We start from the raw sequence: 21,122 nt of genomic DNA on the forward strand, positions 1-21,122 counted from the left end.
GTCCTAGTCTAAAAAGGAAGGAGCAAAAGACGGGTAGAGAAACAGCGTCCCCTATGGGTTGTATCCAAACCAAGCCGCGCTCCTTAAGAAACGTTGCAACAAACGTGGAGGATAGCGCAATTGATGAGGCGTTCAGGCCACCATGCCTCCAGCGTCCTTCACAGTTCTTCAGATTCCTTCAGAGTCCGTTAGGGTCCTTCGAGTCCGTTGGAGTCCTTTATGATTCCATTAATCCTTAAAGAATCCGTCTTTAGAATATATATATATTTTTTTTAAACATATATCTGAGTCAAACATTTCTTTAGGGGGAAATGTTTGGTGTGTGTGTGTGTGTGTGTGGATTAGCTACTTCCTGCATGCTGATTGGTCCACCTGAGGAGACAGGAGCATATTAAGCGGCAGCCGTGCAGTTCCTCGGCCGCTCTCACTGACTCAACTTCTCCTACTCCCAGCGCGGTGCTTATTCTGAGATTATGTTCTATGGTGCTGTTATCACACCTTGATGTTGTTGTCCTTCTCCTCTGGCTGCGGGCCATTTATACCTTACCTGTCTTTGAAAGACAGATGTATGTTCTCAGGAGTACAAAACCTTTTTGTTTTCTCTTCCCTTTTTGGATTGATCGTTTTCTCCTGTTTAAATTAGTGTAGGTAAGAAGCCTGTATATTAATTTTCTCGGTTAGGTGAGATTTTGAGTTCTAAGGTTTGTTTCTTTTTTGTTAGTTTTGTTACTCCTATTTTTGTATCATTTTTGGTAAATAAATTTACCAAACGCTTTCTCTGACTCAGTGTCCGTGTTGTTGGGAGTGGGAAGAGTGGGGGAGAGTGCATTTTGTGCTGCGCCTAGGTTCCCCTAGACCTGGGCGTAACAAGAGCTGCATGCACTGAGTGTGTGTGTGGAAGTCCGTGGATTGGTCAATTTGGACCAATCAGCGGGTGTTTAACGTAACGGCTCCGTGGACGTAACGTAACGGCTCCACGGATTGGTCCATTTCCTTCCGGGTACGGTTGACATCATGCTTACCCGGAAGAATCAAATGGACAATGACGTATCTCCAACGAGGCGTTTTGGGGAGGTATTTTCTGTGTTAGAGTTTTACTCGCTACAGGGTGTACTTTGAGGGTTTGTGACTGCAGACCGTTTACATGCAGAAAAACCTTCATAATACACAAGGAGACGGGTAATAACCAGAAAAGCATGACATGGGACCTTTAAGGCCAGGACGCTTTTTAGGTTGCCCATTTCTTCCTCAGTATACTGCGGCTGACTGCATTATTAAACTTGGAGATCTTCAGCTGAGATTGTGATTAATGTGCTTGTGCATTGTTTTGGGTGTGGGAGTAAAACAATAACCAGCTCATTCATTAAAAGTTTTAAGTTGAAATTCCATTGGCTTTTAATGACAGAAAGAAAACAGTTATATCCACAGACTGTCTTCCAACAGTTTGATTTCCTGTTTTCTCTCCACGCCAATTTGTTTAGGATGTGCACACAGTGCTTTTACTTTCGGCTGGAGAGTATGAGACAGACGTCGACTCCACCACTTCCTCTCGGTGGACGTGCGGGAGAGATATGGAAACGGGCACAGATGGAAGGACAAGGTAAAGTAAAAAGAACTCTGCGTCAAAACAAACAGGGCCTTGTGTTTGTCATTTTCCTGCCACTGTGAAACTAAGAGACCTCTTCATGCCCATTTAGGGCAACATAAAGAAAGAAACAGGGACGAGTACATCAGTTACACTCCCAAACATGAGTGTGTGTGTTACGTGTGCAGGCAGTACAGGGAGCGACAATTGTGAGGCTGCAGTTGAGAGGCTCGTAGTGATCTAATGAGTCAGTGTGCTGTATGGAGTGAGTAAGACTCCCCCCCCCCCCCCCCACCTCCCTCCCTCGCTCTTCCTCCGAGTCCCTGAAGTTCCTACCACTTCCTGCAAAGCGTCCGGTCAGTCAGCCCCCCCCCACATGTATTCCTCCCTGTCTTTCACAAACACTTATTTACAGATGTAGACGTAAAAGCACACAGTGATAAATGAAACTCATGTCCACAGAAACAAAACACCAACTTAGAGAGCAGACTGGACAAACTCAAAGCTACATTTAGTCTCAATAGATAAACATAAGAGATATTGTTTTTGACAATAATATTAAGTAATATGTCGTTTAGTTACTTTAATTGAGAAGTCGCTTGACAGTTGCATTTCTCTGGGGTGTTGTCCATTGGTTGGACAAGACTGTACATTTGAAAACTTCACCTAAAAGTATGGACAACATCAGCTTGAGGATCCTCCTTTAGACTATACCACTAGTCAATTAAAATCTGTTGCTTTGAACTCAATGTGACCCTAGAAGAAAATCTGACTGCATATATATCAGGACCACACTGAAGTGGGTGTGACATAGTTTATAATCAACTAGTTAACAGTTCTCCTGATGTGAGGCTGTGAAGTTTTTAGTAACCGATTGCTTTTACAGCTTGTTAAAAAATTAACTTATCAGAGCAAATTGTCAGCTCAGATAATGAGAAGTACAACCAAAAAGCGTGTAGCGATCAGAAATGCTGCTGTACAGATTTAGTTTTGTTGTAAACGCAGACATTTGCCATTAAGAAATATATCAAAATCAACAAATACATAAAGAATATATCTATTATATAATAGATATATCAAAAGTAAATGCAATTTTTCTGAAATAAATCCCACAAACTAAAAGTAGCTAATCTTTCTGCTGCACAATACAATAAGCCCTAATCTTGATCACGAGCCGACCGGCTACTTGACAGGAAGCCAATGGCATTAAAACCACAACTTTGTAAAATCCCAAAACATGAACTCAACTTTTACACTTTTTATTTTTTCATTAATGAACTTTAAGTAACTGCACCTCCAGCTCAGGGCCACTGTAGGTCACTGTGAGATGTTTCAGGCCATAAACTATTAGTGAGCTGCTCTGTGCCCTCATCAAAGTTTCCAGGAGGTTAATTAACCTAAGCCATGCCTTTAACCGCCCCCCCCCCCCACTCCAACTTCTCCCCCATTGCCCCCTTCTCCCTCCACTCAGCCACCCCCAGCCAGGCCCCTCTTCCCTGGATCCGCTCAACAGGATAATCCCCCAGCTGGTCCTGCGGCCAGGGGGCCACGTAACCCCCCCACAACTGCCCCTTCAACACAACTGCAGACACACACACTTACCAACAGACACACACTCATGGCATTCAATTATGAGGTAAAAAAAGATGCTTAAATACACTCACTGAAGCAATCAACCTGAAAAACACACCAACACAGAGGCACATGACCACATGACGCTGCAGCTCGCTGAGCCTCAGTTCACCTTTGCCCTCGATGTCTTCCAGGTATCTAGGTTAGCAACCCAAATACGCTCAGAGTGCATTTGATATTTGTTGGTATTTAAGGCTCTATGGATGTCAATGTCCAGCTCTTTGGTCTAAACCAGGGGTGTCAAACTCAAGGCCCGGGGGCCAAATCCGGCCCGCGACTTCATTTGATGTAGTCCCGCAAGAGGTTGCAAAGAATATAATACGTTTATTATACGCTTACATGCTACTTTACAGAAGCAGGTTGCCCATAAACTACATGTCCCACAATGCATCTCGTTTTGTGACATGCGCACTGAAGAAACTTGCAATTGTTTGCCCTGGACTTCTGCTTTCAGACGTAGTTAATTACTAACTTATTATCCTATCCGATAATAATCCAATTCAGAGGCTATCATATAATACATTATTTTATATATATTATATATTTATATAGTTACCATCGGCCCTTTTAATGCAACCATAATGCTAATGTGGCCCGCAATGAAATTGAGTTTGACACCCCTGGTCTAAACTAAAGACAACTCAATATAAAATGGATATCCATTACATTTTTACTGACATGGTCCCCATTCAACGTGTCCTCGTACATTTGGTGATTGTGACTCATCTGTAACTATAGTGCCACAGGCATGGTGACATTTAAAGTTTTGGGGGATATGTCAACAACTATTGCATGAAATCTGGTTGACCCAAACACATTTATGTGATAATGGTCAGGATAATAGTTGTACTCCTCAGCTGACCTTTCATGTAGCACCATCATCAGGTCAGAATGTTACCAAATCTCTTCAAAGCTTTCCCATTAGAAATATCTTTACTCTCTAATATTCTTAACTAACACGGTGGACATTAAACCAACCATGGCGTGTAAGCATTGTTGCAGAGAGACTTTTAGCATTGTGACGATTGCAAATAGCTCAAGTGACCGAATATATTTTCAAAGATGTGATAGCACGGATATAAACTGTCTTTTTGATAATTAATCATTATCAGCAATCAATAGGAAGTAGAGCAAAGGTAAGGGTATGGCTCTGCATGTCAATATTTAAGATAATTCAAAACAAATAATCGTGAGGTTTTGTTTTTGTCTGCAGAGCTCAAAAACTCCAGTATAATATGTATACACTGCATTTATGTCTGGGCCTGCATTTATGTGTGATTTAATAAGAGTTGGTTTGTGTGTTCTCAACTGGTCACAATCTCCACTAATCAGGTGGGGAATGTAAAGGCAGGAAGCAGTCTGAGGATCAGGCTATGGGATGGAAAGTCGCAGTGAAGCCGGCGGAGACAAACACTGTTGTTTTGTTGGATTTCTGCTGAGAGCACATGTTCTCTGGCACTTAGTCCCACTGGGCTGCACGAGTGTGAGTCTCCAAGCCACACACACACACACACACACACACACACACACACACACACACACACACACACACACACACACACACACACACACACACACACACACACACACACACACACACACACACACACACACACACACACACACACACACACACACGTAATTGTTTCAGATTCATGTTAAAATGCAGGAAACGCCTCCATAAAACACACTATTTAGAAAAACCACACTACAAAGTCCTAGGAAGCCTCAGTTCCCTACCTGCTCAGTGCCTAACAAAAGAGACAAAGTACACATTAGTTGACTGTCTAACTAAATAATCTGCAAATGTTTTGATAGTCGATTTAATAATTTGTCAAATGGCAAAAATAAAAGATTTTCCAATGTCAAATATATAGACTGCTTTCCTCTGATTCATTTTGTTGATATAAAATGTTTTGAAAAAAAGAGAAACATTTTTACTGACATTTGCCAGGTGTCAAAAACCAACTTTAAAATGATTGCTAATTTCACTCTATGCCATCTGGATCTGTATACAGTAGGTTTAACCAGAATATTGCTATAAAAAATTCATATGACAATATTGCGCCAACAGCTCAATTCTGGAACCCCAAAGCGGGTGGAACAAAAATCTGTGAATATTTTAATGGAGGAAGGGGGATTTAAAAAAAGAAAGAAAAAAGAAGCAGCCTCTGACAATGTTATATATTTTACACGTCTCAAAGTTGCATATCCTTATCTAACGGACCAGGTGAGTGTTGACACCGTCCTCTCTTGTTGTCATTGACCAAAGAGTTGGAGCCACAGAGGACTGAGGGTCCATCAGATCAGCAGCAGATAATCCAACAGAGAGATCCAGCAGACTGGCTGGAATCAATGGACAACAAAGTCACACACACTGCACAGAGCTGTGGGTGAGGAGCACTGTTGGTAGAAAAAGGAGGGGAGGAGGGGAGAAGGGGGGGGGGGGGTGCAGAAAGTCTTTGTTCTACAAGGTTCATATCTGAGGCATTATGCGTTTCTCTCGTGCGAGCGGAGGAGGAATGATCACTATGTGGGATGAGCACAGCAGAAAAAAACCCTGCACTGTGGGACCTGTCTCAGGGCAACTCCACACACAAGGTTGAAACACAACAAAATGAAATGCTTGCTCACACATACCTTTTTTTGTACCTCCCTCCTTACTTGTCCCACTCATTCTCCCACACAAATACACACCTCTAGGCCCAGTCGCAGCCACCCACACACACACACACACACGCGCTACTGCAGTGCATACGATACAAGAGTTCACGTTACGATATAACTCATCTGAGACAATAGTGAACCCAACGCACTGAAAAACAAAAAGGGCCAAGGCCTTGAAAAAACACAAACTCCTCTGGCTGTCAGACACTTCAGAGGAGGCTTCGACAGGTGTGTTTCTGACCCCCCCCGCGCCCCCCACCCCCTTGTCACGCTGTCACCATGCTCCAATCCACCTGTTGCCCCTCTGGAAAACACACTCCTCAGCTGCCCTGCGGGACACCATAACACACACGCACACATCCTGGCAGGCCCTGTGTTAGTCATATCGAACCCTGACCGAAGATATTCACTCACACACGGCCTGCACAGCTCTGAAATGCTACAGAGTAGTGCAACAAAGCATGGCGAGCACACGCGGTATTTACACAATAGATACAGTTAATTTTGTAAAGTTGAGTATCATTTTGATTTCACAAGTAGTCTAACAGTAATGTCAAGCAATATTCTCAAAATCCCACTGGTTTCAGCTCCTCAAATGTTTGCTGGTGTTCCTCACCTCTATGATAGTAATCTGAATATATAAGGATTTTAAACGGTTGGTTTCACAAACCTATGCTTTTCCATTTTTAAATAAATCACATTGGCTTTGGAAACTAGTAATGGGTGGGTGTTCTCTATTTTCTGACATTGTATAGACTCTTCGCTCAGTCATTGTTAAAAAAAATCATCTGCACATTATTGAATAGTACATTTGAATTATTTGAATTATTTTCTCCTATTTATGAGCTGTTCTTGGGGTCTTTCACAAAACAGGATTATCAGGTTACTCTGCAAATTATTAAAAAAAACAGCCTGTGAAATGCTGCACATGTACAAGATATGCCTAAATCGTAGATCAACAATTTAAGTTTATTTAATTGTGGATTACCAGCCTATAAAATCCTTCCTACATTTATCTTAAATTAACTTTTTATATCTTTCTTTTTGAAAAACGGTATGACTTGAATGAAGAAACACCTCATAGCACCACTTACAGTATGTCTAAATTCCAGTTGAGTTTTTTTTACTAAAGTAGCAGAAACACGAGAGATATTACAGTTACCGAATAATGCCGAACCTTGCTTAAGTGAAAGCAGTAAATGTTCCCATTATGCAGCTGAATGACCCCAGTCAGTGTTATATTACATCTTATATATTACAATTACTTCATATTGTTGATTGTTGCTGAACAGTGAAAGCTGTGCCTTGGTTGAGGTAGCTCATTTCTAATCATATTTTCGAAGATGATCACGTTCCTCATGTAAAATACGAATCTGCTGTGAAGTGTAGGGGATTTTCTCTCTAACATGTTGTTAAAAGAAAATACTCAAGTGCTAATACCAGTGACTTCAAATGAGCTTCAGTTCAAATCAACAATATCTTAATACTAATTAATGAATTAAACTAGTAATCAAAGGACACATTCAGGATATCAGTATAATGTTTTGGAAAAGGACTTTTGCTTTGACTTTTTTAAGCTTTATTTTGCTGATGACAAAGGCTTACTCAACTTTACTTTAAGTGAAGTAGAATTCATCAGAACTTATACTTTGCTTGTCCATTTTCATTTCTTGCGTCCTCCACTTCTGTCCTGATTCTTTACACTTCTACACCGCTGTATATACTGCACATTGTATCTGACAGCTGAAGTTATTTAGTGTGATTTAAAATAGTGTAAGAGATTACATTATATAAAACAGCAATTATGAACCACAACATGTTAACAATAATGAAATGATGTGCCTAATGTAATAACAATTCTGACAGACAATTTACCAGCATGCTGAGTATACCCTACTTTTAAAAGTTAAGTCAATTTTGCTGGTATTACTTCAATTTTCAAATCCAGTACATTTGACAAAGTATTTTCATATTGTGCTCCAATTACTTTGTACTCGAGAAAAAGACTACGTTTTTCTACAATCATAAAATCGCAAGTCTTTAAAACACAGTTATTCTAATTATCGAAAAAGACAAATAAATCATGACATCAAATATAAAGCGTAACAACAACGGTAACACTGCACACACTTGGGAAGTTAATAATAAACAGTTGAATTTCCCCAGCTTTGCAGATGTCAAACTTTACCCGGACAGACGCTAATGTTTGACTGCACTTCTGTGACGTTATTCCTTCAAAAACACAAGAAAAGTTCCGGCTGCACGCACAGGAAGTTACAGCACACACTGCAGTGCTGGAATTAAAGACAAAAAATGCAGGAATTTGGGCGAAGAAATGCCAGATATTTGAGGAATGTTATTTCCGTCAGTGAGAGAGAAGCGTTGAGAGAGAAAGCGTGAAATACTCACAACCCAGATATTCTACAAACTGAAAGTTTACACTCCGGCAGAAGACGCGGTTTAAAAGTGAACATGAGCAGCACTTTGATTATTAGAAAACACTTGTTGAGCTTACCTGGGAGGACTGTCAGCGGACTGATACACACGCAGGTAGAACAATAATTAGTTTTTTTTATTAAGAATAACTCAGTCTAATGCTTTTCTATTGTTTTGATTGTTTTCTGCTGCCTAGTCTCCTTCCTGAAGCCGCTTGTTTGAAGCGAGAGGAGGGCAGGAATTTCAGGAATTAGCCGTGGTATGACATGAAGCCTGGAAAAAGCCAGAGAAAAGACCAAGGGAGGGAGAGAAGGAGGGGAGGTGAGGGAGGGAGGTCTGACCGGTCAACACGTAATGACGAGGGGGAGGAGAGGAGGGGAGGAAGGCTCCAAAAAGGAAAGGAAAGCAAAGGTTCGTGAGAGGGGGGAGTGCGAAGGAAATATCAAGAATAAAGTATGACTGTAAAAGCCACTGATTTTATGAGAGGGACAAACAGGATAATAAGAAAACAACTTCTTCATAATGACTTGAAATGGGTGACAACAGACTGTTGTCCGGATGTTATATACTGTATAAAATACATAATTATAAGCCTTGCTTTGACCTTTTTATCCTCATGTTAGAATTAAGTCTATTGAACTTTATCTAGGTTTAAAATGAACAACTATCCTAGTTTGTCCAGATAATATTGTAATACAATTTGAAAGATGTAGGGTATTTCTTTTGGTATTGTTACCTAGAAAGAAAAAAAAGGAACAAGATAATCTGACTAAAGAATTTGTTGCATAATGAGCAATAATTTGAGTCCATATTTAATGCTTTTTTTTGTTTTATTCATAACAACTTTCTCCAGCAGATCATGCCAGTTTATAACCTTTTTGTTGGGCTTAATGTTCTCGAATTAATTTGTGTATGCCCTATAACACATTATATTGAATATAGAAAAAACAATTGTTGTACCCTCCCTGTAGAGAAAATGCTATTGTCATGTGTTTTAGTTAAGGAGAAGATATCATTTAGTTTATGCTTTATTTAATTAGTTTATATTACAATGTTTGAAGAGATTCCCCCTGTGACTCTTTGGAGTCCCAGTTTTCAAACACATTTTGCTTTTATTCTCCAGCTGGTGAAAGCAATATAACTGCTTCTTAACATGGGCGTGTTGTGCAAGTCATTAGAGCTGATCTGAGATGTGATTCTGAGCTTTAGACTGTGGTGAGGCAACACATGAGTACATGTGGATAACAGAGACCTCCAGTGGACACTGTGGATATGACATGCTGCTGGTTCATGCTAACATCACTTTTCTACACATTAAGAATCGATGTATCATCTTTGTTTAAAAAAAGACAGCAGCTACGTGCAAGTGAACCATATTTATCACACAAAAAAATATTTTAGACTTACCAGTTGTTGAAATTCGCCGTTGTGCTCAGATGGAGATACTTCCTTGTTCAATTGAAATTCCCAACAGTGCCACACTCCTTCCATTTCTAAAACACGGTTGAATTTACTCCAGCGGATGTAATGTAGTGCATCGGAAAAGAGTTCGTTTTCATCCTCTGACTTGTTTTTCTCTATCATCTCTTCACTGAGTTGCTTGGAGTCTCCCTTCGACTTCATGGTGTTTGATTTTCCAACGATACTCACCCATCGAAAGCTGGGCCTTGTGACACAGGTGCATTTGTACAGCATTCAATGAGGACTCGTTCATGACCCACAGCTGATTCCAATCTAACGAATTAGCTAATGTGCCGCACCAGTGATGATGTAGCTGTGTGACATTAGGTGTAAAGTACTTATGATAACATGTAGTTTATGTTTGTACAGTACCTTTAAACTGTTTTTGTATTCTAATTTTCTCTGTTGTATTTTACTCACATTGGAGATGGGGACAGCGCCCTCTGGAGTTGAAGGGACTTAAGTATTTTGAGCACATAAAGGAACACCACTGATTTTACATGTCAAAGTCAATGTACTAGTGGCAGAGAGAACTACTCAATCTGTGATGCAGGGGCTATTGCTCTAAATTGGAAAAAGGGCCTCCCTCCCCTGTTTTTAATGTAAAAGGTTCATAAAATAAAATGGGATGGCTGTGGCTCAGTGGATAGAGTGCTGGACTTCGAACCAGGGGGTAGCAAATTCGAGTCCCACTGCAGTCAGCATGTCGTTGTGTCCCTGGGCAAGAAGCTTCACCCCAAATTGCTCCTTTGGGGATTGTCCACAGTATTGAGTATGTTAGTCGCTTTAGATAAAAGCGAATAACTAAAATGTTTAGATAAAAGCGACTAACAAATGACACATGTAATGTAATGTAATAAAAACACTACACTGTCATTGCAAGTGACACTCATTGACTTTCATGTCCAACTGCTAAATTCGTTATTCATGCACATTTTGTGCGGCCCATATCTCATTAAAATATCTAATGCTAGTAACTAAAATGGAGACAAATCTGTTTTAATGTAATTTGACAATTGTAACTGCTGGGCAGACATAGGCTACTGATAAAATAGGGCTTCTAACCAATTACCTTAAATAAACTCACTAATTAATTAAACCTGTTGAATACGCATTATTCGTATCATTCTTCATGAGCGCAGTAACGGCAAGGTATTTAATTACTTATTTATTTAGAATTCCATAACTTAATAACAGAGATGGTCAAACTGAAGTAGAGACATGGCAGAAATCCTACAATGAAGCGGAGCAGTGAAGTGTTCTCCGTGAGATGGCGATCAAGAAAAGAGAGTGAGCGGCCCCGTTGAGGGAGTTTACGGAGCAGAGTAAAAGACACAGAAAGACAGAAGCACAATAACAGTATATTTAGGTGTTATTTTTGTAAATAAGTAGTAAAGTCCCCAGGTTTGTCCCCTATACTCTAACGCCAGGCAGGAATTTGGTGTGATCACCATAGCCTATGAGGCCGGACTCGGAGGGCTTTCCTTTGCTTCCAGCTGTCACATTGTAAACAAAGTCACGTGACTGGGGCCAGATGACAGCGCTGATAAGTTATGTTTTTGTGTTTGTTTTTTTATCGCAGTGAGACTACAATACTAATTGTGGGCTTATCGTGTGGATTCGGCCACAATAGAAAACAAAAAAAACTCTCGCTCTCTCCAGAGGGGCAGGTCAGACAAAAATGGCAAACGGGCCGTTGCCCGGGCAACATTAGCCCGTACCTGTGCACGTCCCTGCTGTGATGTATAATTTATTGTAGCAATTACTCCTATAAAAATGTACTTATTTTTCACAGACAACATTTTGACCTTTACAAGCAAAGATGTAAATGAATGGTAGCTGATTTACAATTATCTGTCCTTTTCCTACTATGACAAGTCAACATGCCTATTGTCTTGTAGAATACAATTCGTAAAGGCCCAATGAATGAACCCATCGAGATACTGTTGCGTTGCATTATGGGAAATGTAGGCTTCAAGAAGTAAACGCACTATGGTTCACCAGCAACAACTACATGTACATGGGCATGGCCTCACTTTAACTGTATGTTACAAGGAAAACAAATACAGAAAGACATGTGTAATTCAAAACATTCAAATCACTTTATTTAAAAAGTTTAATTGCAATCAAGTTTGAAACCTAGTAAAATACTTTGATTCTGATTGGCCTAAGATACACATCTTCCTTCAACATCAAGTCTATTCAAACCATGTACTCAAACCCAAGTGAGAGATGCATTCACATTGATTTCCTTCTTTAAATGTTCCTCCTTTTGGTGCTCATTCCTTTTCCATTACAAATTAATTTACTTAAAACAGTGGTACATTTACCCAACAACCCAAAGTGGTCTACAAACAGTCTGGAGTAGACTCTGTTAAATAAAGCCTATTACTGTACAAACTACAGGAGTGTTTCTTGCACTCATTTGAAGGACATTTAAAAAAAGATATTAAGTTGATCTAAGAAGAATATAAATTAACTTAAAAGCCTCCTGTTGGTGAAGAAGTTGTACTATTGTATTTAAAAAAACTTATATATAAAATACTTGGAATGTAAAGGAAGGTATGTACAAAATGGGACCTTTAGTGACACTTCCTCATGCAGGTTTATACTATAGGTCGGGTTATTGACCGAGAAAGGGAGAACAATGTTCATAAAAACATTTACACTTTGCTGTGCTAAACAGTGACACACTGCAGGGATTGACGTTGACAGAAAACCCAGGCAAAGGTCTAGAGAGACCCTCTTAGACATTGCCTTATGGTGTTAGAAGGGAGTTTTGGTCCACGTTGAGTAAACCCTTCACAACACTTATGGAACGACACATGGAACCCTAAGTTTACCCACATTTCCTCATGTTCACAATGTATGAGTCCAGTTCACTTCAAGGGTCTTCCTTTGTTTTGCCCCATAGACACTTCTTCCTCTTCTCATCCTCCACGTCCAGGGACTTTCTTCTTCTTTTTTAAAGCATTGTCTCTTCCTGCCTTTTTCTACTTTAACACATGACATTCACACTCCAAACATCATTTCTTTGAAAGGAACTTCATCTTGTTTCCTGAAAAATAAGAACAGATGTGATTTAAACTTAACAGAAACATACCCAAAATCAGTTGCACTGTATATGTTAACTGTTTGCAATACATTGAAGCTATAGAGTAAATCTTACCTAGACCCTTGAGAAACTTGTTGACTCCTCGCTGCTCGCTCCCCGGCAGTGAGTCGAGATACTCCTGTGCTCTCACCTCAAATAAACCTGTAAATCATAATAAATGTAAAAGGTGAATATTACGGGTCAAGAATCTATACAGGTCGAATGCAAGTATTTTGAATTTTGAATACATGTTGACATAAGAGATGACAAACTAAGACGGATCGGAAATGTATTTCGAGTTGACCAAGGAACATTAAAAACTATAACGAGATCCTTGCTCCTCCCTCACTTGTTCTGGAGCTTTTGAGTGTCGTCATCATCAAATACAAGTTATGGAGTTTTAGACCACTGTTCTAGTGGCTAGTGTGCCTCCCCATTTTGTTTATTTTGTGCATTCTCTTCGTTTATTTTCCATTGAAAGTTTAAATATCTACGGTTCCATTAAAACGTTTGCTGAGGAAGATCTTGTCATGTGATTGAAGGCTCCAGAACAATACACTACGTATTACAACTAAATTGAGACAATTTCAAGGAACTGATCCCTAGAAAAAGAAAACTTGATCAAAGTTGAATAGTTATTAAAAAGACAGATACAACTTTTGCTCATATTAAGATATAATAGGTATTAGTTTATAACAAATGTCTATACTTTCACTCTAATAACCTGTACTGTAACACTACTGTAGGTGATGTAACATTTTTACCTCTGAGGCCCTGCCTGCGCAGCTCCCTCTCCTGGATGAAGCCAGTGAACATCTGGGTCTCCATGAACACCTCCAGGAACCTTTTCAAGCTCTTGGATGTAACCGCTTTGCGAAATTGTTCACGCTGAAAGGACGAGGAGGGGGAAGAAGAGGGGCTGGGCAAAGTTGGGGAGGAGACAGACTCTTCATCCCGTTCTCCTCCTCCCATGAAGAGGGAGTAGTGACCCACCATCTCCACGAAGAAACGCACAAAGGCCTCCGACACCACCGTGCTGAGGGAGCTGGAGTCTGAGTGGAGGTGATGATAAATGAATTTGAAAAGATTAAATCACAACATATTCACTGACGTATACAAAAAAATGATGACTACATCCAGTATCTGCCAAAGATTGATCAATAGCAATTACTCAAAGATTATTTTGCAAAGTCATCTAAAATGAAACGTCTTACTCAGCAAGTAGTAAAATAAACTCCCTATTGACTGGAAACTCACAGATACTCCCCTACTCATACAAATCACTTTTGTTTTTACAAATTACATTACACTCTTTGAAAACCATGATATCAAGCACTTGAACGCCACAAAAACAAGATTAGACAGCAAAAAAAAATAAAGAAATTCTGAAAAGATTATTTCTTCCTTAGTCTTGATCATTTTACAGCACTGTATTTGGTACTTCTAATACTCACTCAGAAATACATAAGTTGTCTGCATACATAAAAAGACAGTGTCTCTTAGCCTTGTTATTAGTGTGCCTTTTACACCATTATTCACCATTGGGCAGATCTCCTTTATCACAGGCCAGCTCCTTCCTCTTGTCCAGCACATGCTCCAGAGCCGCCTGCAGCTTGTGGGGAAGAATGGTGTCCTCATCATCCAGCTGTGAAGTGAAGACACAGATGTTAACACAGTAAACATTCTGCAGTCAATCAACATATCTTACATAACATCTGGTAGAACCACTGTTATAGCAGAATGTTTAATTGACTCTATGGTTTGGAGGACAATGTTTCCAGGAGGGGTACAATGGGTTTATTGTTACATTTAGTAATTGAATTTTAAGACGTATTTGATAATATTTTGTTTCCATCCCAGGTGAAATCTTTCATTATTTATTTTTTCTTTTAATTATTATTATAATATTATTATTATATTATATATATATATTTAATTAATTTTCACAGTTTTCCTTATTTTTCTACCTGTCGTAGGAAGCGACTGTTCCCTAGGTCGACCACCAGGACCTGAGGGAAGAGCAGAGGGAGAGTGAAGTCATTTCCTGGAGCTATTGTTAAGAGGAGGAAAGCCCCAGAATCAAGGCCACTGCAGTCAGTACTTCACCAACAAAGGATAATCATCGCACCTCTTCGATGGGCAGCTCTTTGAGTCGAGGCAGGGAGCTGGAGAGGAGGCCGACTATAAAGGGGGTCGGGGTGCAGACAATATCCAACATGGAGGGTGGGAGCACGGGGATGTACGTGTGCTGCCAGGTGAAGGGGTAGAGTAGAGCCACTACTGCATGGCAACACTGAGACAATGTGCTGTGGAGAAAAAGAGAGGGAAAGGAAAAGATAAATGTTTATTCAACAACGACAAATCATTGGGAGGTAATACAGAATGGCATCAAAAAAACTATGTTTGAAAGAACATAAGACAAACCTTTAAACAACTGTGAGTTAAACTACAAAGAGTACTGTATATCGACTTTCAGCAGAACATGTAATAATGGAAGTTTTTAAATCGTTAAACCATAATGTAGCTATTCAGTAGCTTTTGAATGTATCATTTATTGCATGTCAGACGCAGTATTTAAGCTAACATATACAACAGGTCCTTAAAGGGTAATCAAAATAAAATGTTAATATCTACAATGTCATGGCAACTCAAATCAATCTGATAAGGACTGTAAGGCAAAATAACCACTTAAAACAACCTTGTTGTGAGATTGTCAACTTCTGCTTCTAATGTCAAGAATGAACTATTAACCCTATCCTGATTTATCATGGTACAGTAGTATGATGTTATCTCATACCCCTGTATTGTAACGTAGCATAAATATAATGTACAGTTTAGTATTGTTTAATGTGCAGGCACAATCTAGCACCATAGGGAACGTATTGCAGTCAGCTGTGGATATTAAGTATAGCAGGTCAAGAGAGTAAGAGTGATACAAAATAGAGAGTATTTCTTGATCTTTGATTTTAAGACACTGGTCAACAAGAGGTAACATTGTACTTAACATGTAAAAAAGCACAGTATAGAAAGCCTCAAAAATCTACAAAAAAGCGAAAAGCTCATCCCTGAAGGCCGTTTATAATGTCTGTGTGTTATCTTTTAACAATCTAAAATACTAAAGGCTAGTCTCTGCCACAAGATGGTGCTAACCCACTCCTCCAGGAACTACATCTTTCCTGCCATCGTTTCTTAATTTGGAACATTATGTTAAAACTTCATTCCTTTTGCTCCAACAAACCCGTTGTTACCCTGAGAGAAATGTTAAAAAGCATCTCTTCGGGGAGCGTGATGTAACACTTATAAAAACGATACAGCGGCAGCAAACACACTCACCCCCCGCTGCTGACTTAATGTCTCCCGGGTGTGCATCTGCTCACAGTTAATTCATTAAAGAATTGATTGATGGGGCCAAGTTTCCACAGCGCAGTAGAGAATGTGCAAACGACTCGTGATCTGCTTGTGAGCTCTGGTGAGAAATTCTCTTTATACTACCTTTCAAACAGCAGTACGAGATGTATGTACGAGATACACAGAACATCTTAACCTATATCTGAACTGATTCTGCTTGAACACAGTGGACTGCAATACTTAAAGTTTTTACGTGGACAGTGTGGGTGTGATGACGTCGATGTGAACACGTGTAAGCTCTGAAGCCTAGCTCCTTCTATCTGGCGTCCATGACAGTTTTCCAGAGAAGAAGTGATTGTTCCCCAGGCGACTGTATAACATAACAGCATTCCTTCCTCTCACACTCGGTCGGGATCTTCTTTTCCTAAGACTGTTTGTCGACTTGAGGTCTCTCTGTCACGTCCTTCAAACTCTATACTATTGGTCTTTCTCAGCATCAAAACACTTCCAGTGATAATTCAATCGCAGGAGATGTATTAAACGATATGCCTGTTGCGCTTGGAAATGTCATCTATAGGTCGGAAAGCAGAATAAACACCCTGCTGGGTATCACAATATTTGCTGCTGGAGCCAACCTGAGTTTGTCGGCAGTGAAGATGACCCTGCGCTCCAGAAGCAGAGAGGCAAACACTCGGAGAAGGAGACGTAGACTCAAGGAGGAAAAGAGACATTCAAAGTCCACATGTTCCAGTCGAGAATCTGAAGGCCTACACAGCTCTATCACCTGTAGGAAAGGGAGATAAAAAAAACTATATTAGATACTTACGTACATACACATTAAATCACTAGTATGACTATTGAGATCATCTTTATTGCATATGGGTTTTGCCCAAAAGAGAAGGGGAAAAAACGACTGGTTTTCCACTGAGACACCACCATCATCCCACAGGTTCCATTATTATTAGATAGATACAATTTGGTGTATTTTACAATGCTGGAATGTAATTTGATGTGCTGCCTGGAGAATGTCCCTTTCCAAGCCCCTGGAGCTTTAGGCAATCCTCCTTCATATTCCCTTAATAATAAAAACAAACAAACCTCTGTCCCAGAGCCAGGTAGGAAGTTTTTGACAGTGATGGTTCTTCCTGGAGCGGGGAAGGGAGCCTCCATTATGCCTCTCATGAAAGGCTGCACCAGAGCCGGGGAGATAGCCCTCCTCTTCTCCACTTCATCCAGGATCTGCAGAACACAGGGAAAGGACAAATATATATGAGTCTACAGATGACAACTTTTTGTGTTATTTAACTATTTCTATTTTAGATTTGGGGGATGATTTAAACTTGATACGACTCAACTTTATTGCCATTCTTTATGGCTTTAATTCAATTTGTATATATCATTTTTTCGTCTTACTGATACAGTGGAGTACAACGTCCCAAATTAAAAACAAAAAACAGCCTGAAACCATCATGTGTACTCCTCTACATGCATAGAGTACACATCTGTATAGCATTACACTTTAATGAAGCTGATATGATACAGATGAAACACATTCAGAACATCATCAGCAAGGAGTACTTCCAATGCAGAGTATGAATGTAGACTGTAGTTAGTTACCCTTCTCCTTACAAGCCCACTTTTAGCATTCACACATGTACACGGCACATCTATAAGAACACATGCATATAAATCTAAGGCCCAATACAGGGAACCTTTTTTCCACTGCGGTAACCACATCAGCTGCACTTCACATGTGCGTCTGTACTGTAGCCAGCACTGCACCGCTCTGTGGGAAAGAAGAGCCGGCAGAGGGTGGGTGGGGCTCTGCGGGCACCGAGGGTGGTAGCTCTGTACTCTTCTAGTGGGGGTGGGGTTGTATGTATGCTTTGGTCGGGTATAACACAGGGGTGTCCAAACTTTTTTCACTGAGGGCCACATACAGAAAAATATAATAAGGACTGGGCCCCTTACTAGAGATGAGGTACATTGCGTCATAAGTTAAGTTATAAGTCAGCAAAATCAATCAAATGTTGGTAAATTATGCTCGATTCTTGAAAATGTCTTCAGAAAATAATTGCCTACATCACAACTTTCCATGAGGTTTTCGTTTATTTTGTTGGCAGCTCATTCCTTAAAAGAGAAGCCTCGGATGGATTATAAGGAGAAATATGAAGGGTACATTTGAAGCTTGTTATGTAAATAAGTTGTTGTGCTTATTTCTTATCAACTAAGATTTGGTAGAAAATGTTTTCAACTTTAGTAGACTGAATTTATTTGAAAAGATGGCTTATAACACATGAATACTACTGTGTAATATATGTTTACATATATATTTAAGAAGTAAAATATAAGACAAGCGCCATTTTCATTTATGGGCCATATTCCATTATACTTTTTTTATTTGCTAAGGGCCGATTCAAAATGACCCACGGGCCGCATTTGGCCCCCAGGCGGTATTTTGGACACCACTGGTATAACACATGAGATTCTGGGCAAACTTCTGTTTATGCTGAGCGCAGTATATCTACCTTGGAGAAAAGGTCGAAGCAGCCCAGGCGGCTGACGATGCAGTAGACCTCAGGAAGCCTCCGGCCTTTACCACTGGGCTGTGAACAGGAAAAAGACAGCTTCAAAACCCCGCGGTGTCACAAGACTGCTCACCCAAGTATAACCACACGGATTAGACAACTGGAGCAAAGCAAAGCCTTTGTTTGGCAGAGACTTTGTAGACTTTCACTTAAATATGTGGGAAATACTTTACATTGCACAATAAAAACAACAAAAAGAAAAGGGTGAAAGTGCCATCAGAATTTGGATGAGCATGTGAAGGGTGAAGTATGAATAAGTATGAATAAGTAATGAAGGATTATCTAGAAGCATTATAAGAGCACACCATATACTGTACCAATAACATACCAATAATCGCCGACAGTAGCCAAACCGCCTGCTTCCATCCTCACCCGTCAGGACGAATGAGAATGTCTCGCTGGAAATAAAAGACAAAACAAAAGTGATTCAAACTTGCTGGAAATATGTATAGCTGTTGAAATTGTGCAGAAAAGACTGAAACAGAAACTCTTGAACATGACTTTGTTTTTAGGCAAACAAGGGTATGACTTTGTACTTGGGAGGGAAGAGCCTCGGGACAGGCTTATTACACTGCAAAGTCTCCACACAAATCTCCCTTATCTCTCTGCCTGACAGGTACTTATTGACGGATGACGACCTTCCTGACAGGCTACAGTGTCAGCAAGTTCAATGCAGGTGTGTGTTTGGTGGTGCCCCCCCCCACAACTCATCGAACATTTGCCTCCAGGTAATTATTAGCCAGGACACACTTCATCACCTCTCTGAACAATGCACATGTTGAGAGGCTAAGTTAGGAGGTATTGGGTAATATAGACACTTTTTAACATTACACAAAGAGGGCGGATTCTGTAATAACAAACCAGGTGTAAGGTGCTAAACCCACCCTCTCTCCCTATAATCATTTGCTACCATCAGCACCTAATCATTAAAGAAGGAACAGACTTCTTTACAAGCCAAGAGGTCATTTAGTATTTTGGGCTTTCAGCTTCTTCTCTAACAAGTGTCTATTAGCAACAGCTGAGCTATTAACACTGTGCCGGGAAGTTCCTGTGTCCCTGTTTTGTTTCCCTCTTTTTATTTGTGGAGACTGGGACTGACCTGGGGAAGTTGTCGACAGGCGCCCAGTCTTTGGCGTCAGGAAAACAGAACTGAGGGATAACCTTCAGCTGGTCCTCCGTCTCCCGCATAAACTTAAAGCTCCTCTCAAGCTAGATGGAAAAAAGAGAGGAAATATGAAAAGGAGTATATTCAAAGAAACCTGAAGTATAATACTATTTAAGTCTTAAACTCTCATGTTTCACACTCACACACAGACAGATATCTTTCTGTTTAACTTGCTGTCTAATATTGAACTGAGGTCAATCTTAAACAGAAACATCTGTATACAGAAATTAGCTAAGAAAAAAACACTGAAAGTGCAGATTGTTCTAATGCCAAAACAATGTTAATCTTTTCCTAATCCTTAATGTTCATTATCATAATATTGTAGTGTCGTTGTTTAAGTTAATGTGAGTAGAGCCAAAGGTAATTCAAAGTGATAAGATAATGCTTAATGACATTGTTGAAACCACAATATTGAGGAGTCTTGCACATACTGGATAACATCACTGTTAAGAACCCGAAACTGAAAGTTGTGATGAAATTGAAGTTATTTTTCACCTTTTTTTTGTCAGTAGCACAACAGTCACACTGCTCTAAATATATGAGGCTATTTCTTTTTTTACTGCATGAAACCTGCTGTTGCTGTTCCAAGAATCAAAGAAAATCCCTTTTTCTTTTCCCAGAAGAGTTCAAACCAGGTGCTCATAAACCATAGGTTGAATTATTGCCTTTGGTCTGTCGGGAAACTTGACATTTCTTAAGATAATAATATCTACAATAATGTCTCCTTCTTCCAACATCATTTCAGGTGTCTTAATTTGCGACAGCTAAAATGCCTCTCCCTGTTTACCTTGAGAGGGAACTGCTGTGTGACTTCAGGCAGGTATGGGACTCCAGCCTTGGTCTTATGGAGCGCAACAACTATAAAATATTCAAAGAGGTTCCTCTCCTGCAGCTCCATCAGATCCCTCTCCAAGGTCCGGTACCGCCCCGTCTGCCTCAGCATGGACAGGACCGACACCAGGCGCTGGCTGTGAGCTGAGGACAAGAGAGACACATATTATGCAAATACATCCATGGCATGTTTCCACACATAAACACGAAATGGACAGAGGGTCAGCGTGAGGCCACCATGTACATCTGCAGCTGTGTCAACACAACTATTTCATATCTACACAGCTTAGCATCACTTAAGCACACAATACTGTG

At 40.1% G+C, this 21,122-nt stretch overlaps 1 protein-coding gene across 4 annotated transcripts in view; it reads right to left on the reverse strand.

Annotated features, from left to right (window-relative positions):
• Positions 1–11,859: 11,859 nt before the first annotated feature.
• The window catches only part of LOC307039535 (DENN domain-containing protein 2A), a 40,586-nt gene continuing 31,323 nt past the window's right edge, over positions 11,860–21,122 (reverse strand). For all 4 annotated transcript variants that reach the window (XM_079681668.1, XM_079681669.1, XM_079681666.1 and 1 more), the window contains 12 exons: positions 20,764–20,951; positions 19,911–20,020; positions 19,140–19,209; positions 18,752–18,829; positions 17,322–17,462; positions 16,859–17,007; positions 15,004–15,181; positions 14,843–14,884; positions 14,415–14,520; positions 13,640–13,927; positions 12,951–13,037; positions 11,860–12,839 (listed from right to left, as the gene is read on the reverse strand). In XM_079681668.1, coding sequence (XP_079537794.1) covers positions 12,808–12,839; positions 12,951–13,037; positions 13,640–13,927; positions 14,415–14,520; positions 14,843–14,884; positions 15,004–15,181; positions 16,859–17,007; positions 17,322–17,462; positions 18,752–18,829; positions 19,140–19,209; positions 19,911–20,020; positions 20,764–20,951 — 1,469 coding nt within the window. In that variant the 3' untranslated portion in view covers positions 11,860–12,807. The remainder of the gene's footprint in view (positions 12,840–12,950; positions 13,038–13,639; positions 13,928–14,414; positions 14,521–14,842; positions 14,885–15,003; positions 15,182–16,858; positions 17,008–17,321; positions 17,463–18,751; positions 18,830–19,139; positions 19,210–19,910; positions 20,021–20,763; positions 20,952–21,122) is intronic.

Source organism: Notothenia rossii (assembly GCF_949606895.1).
Source record: "Notothenia rossii genome assembly, chromosome: 5".
NCBI classification, from domain to species: Eukaryota; Metazoa; Chordata; class Actinopteri; order Perciformes; family Nototheniidae; genus Notothenia; species Notothenia rossii.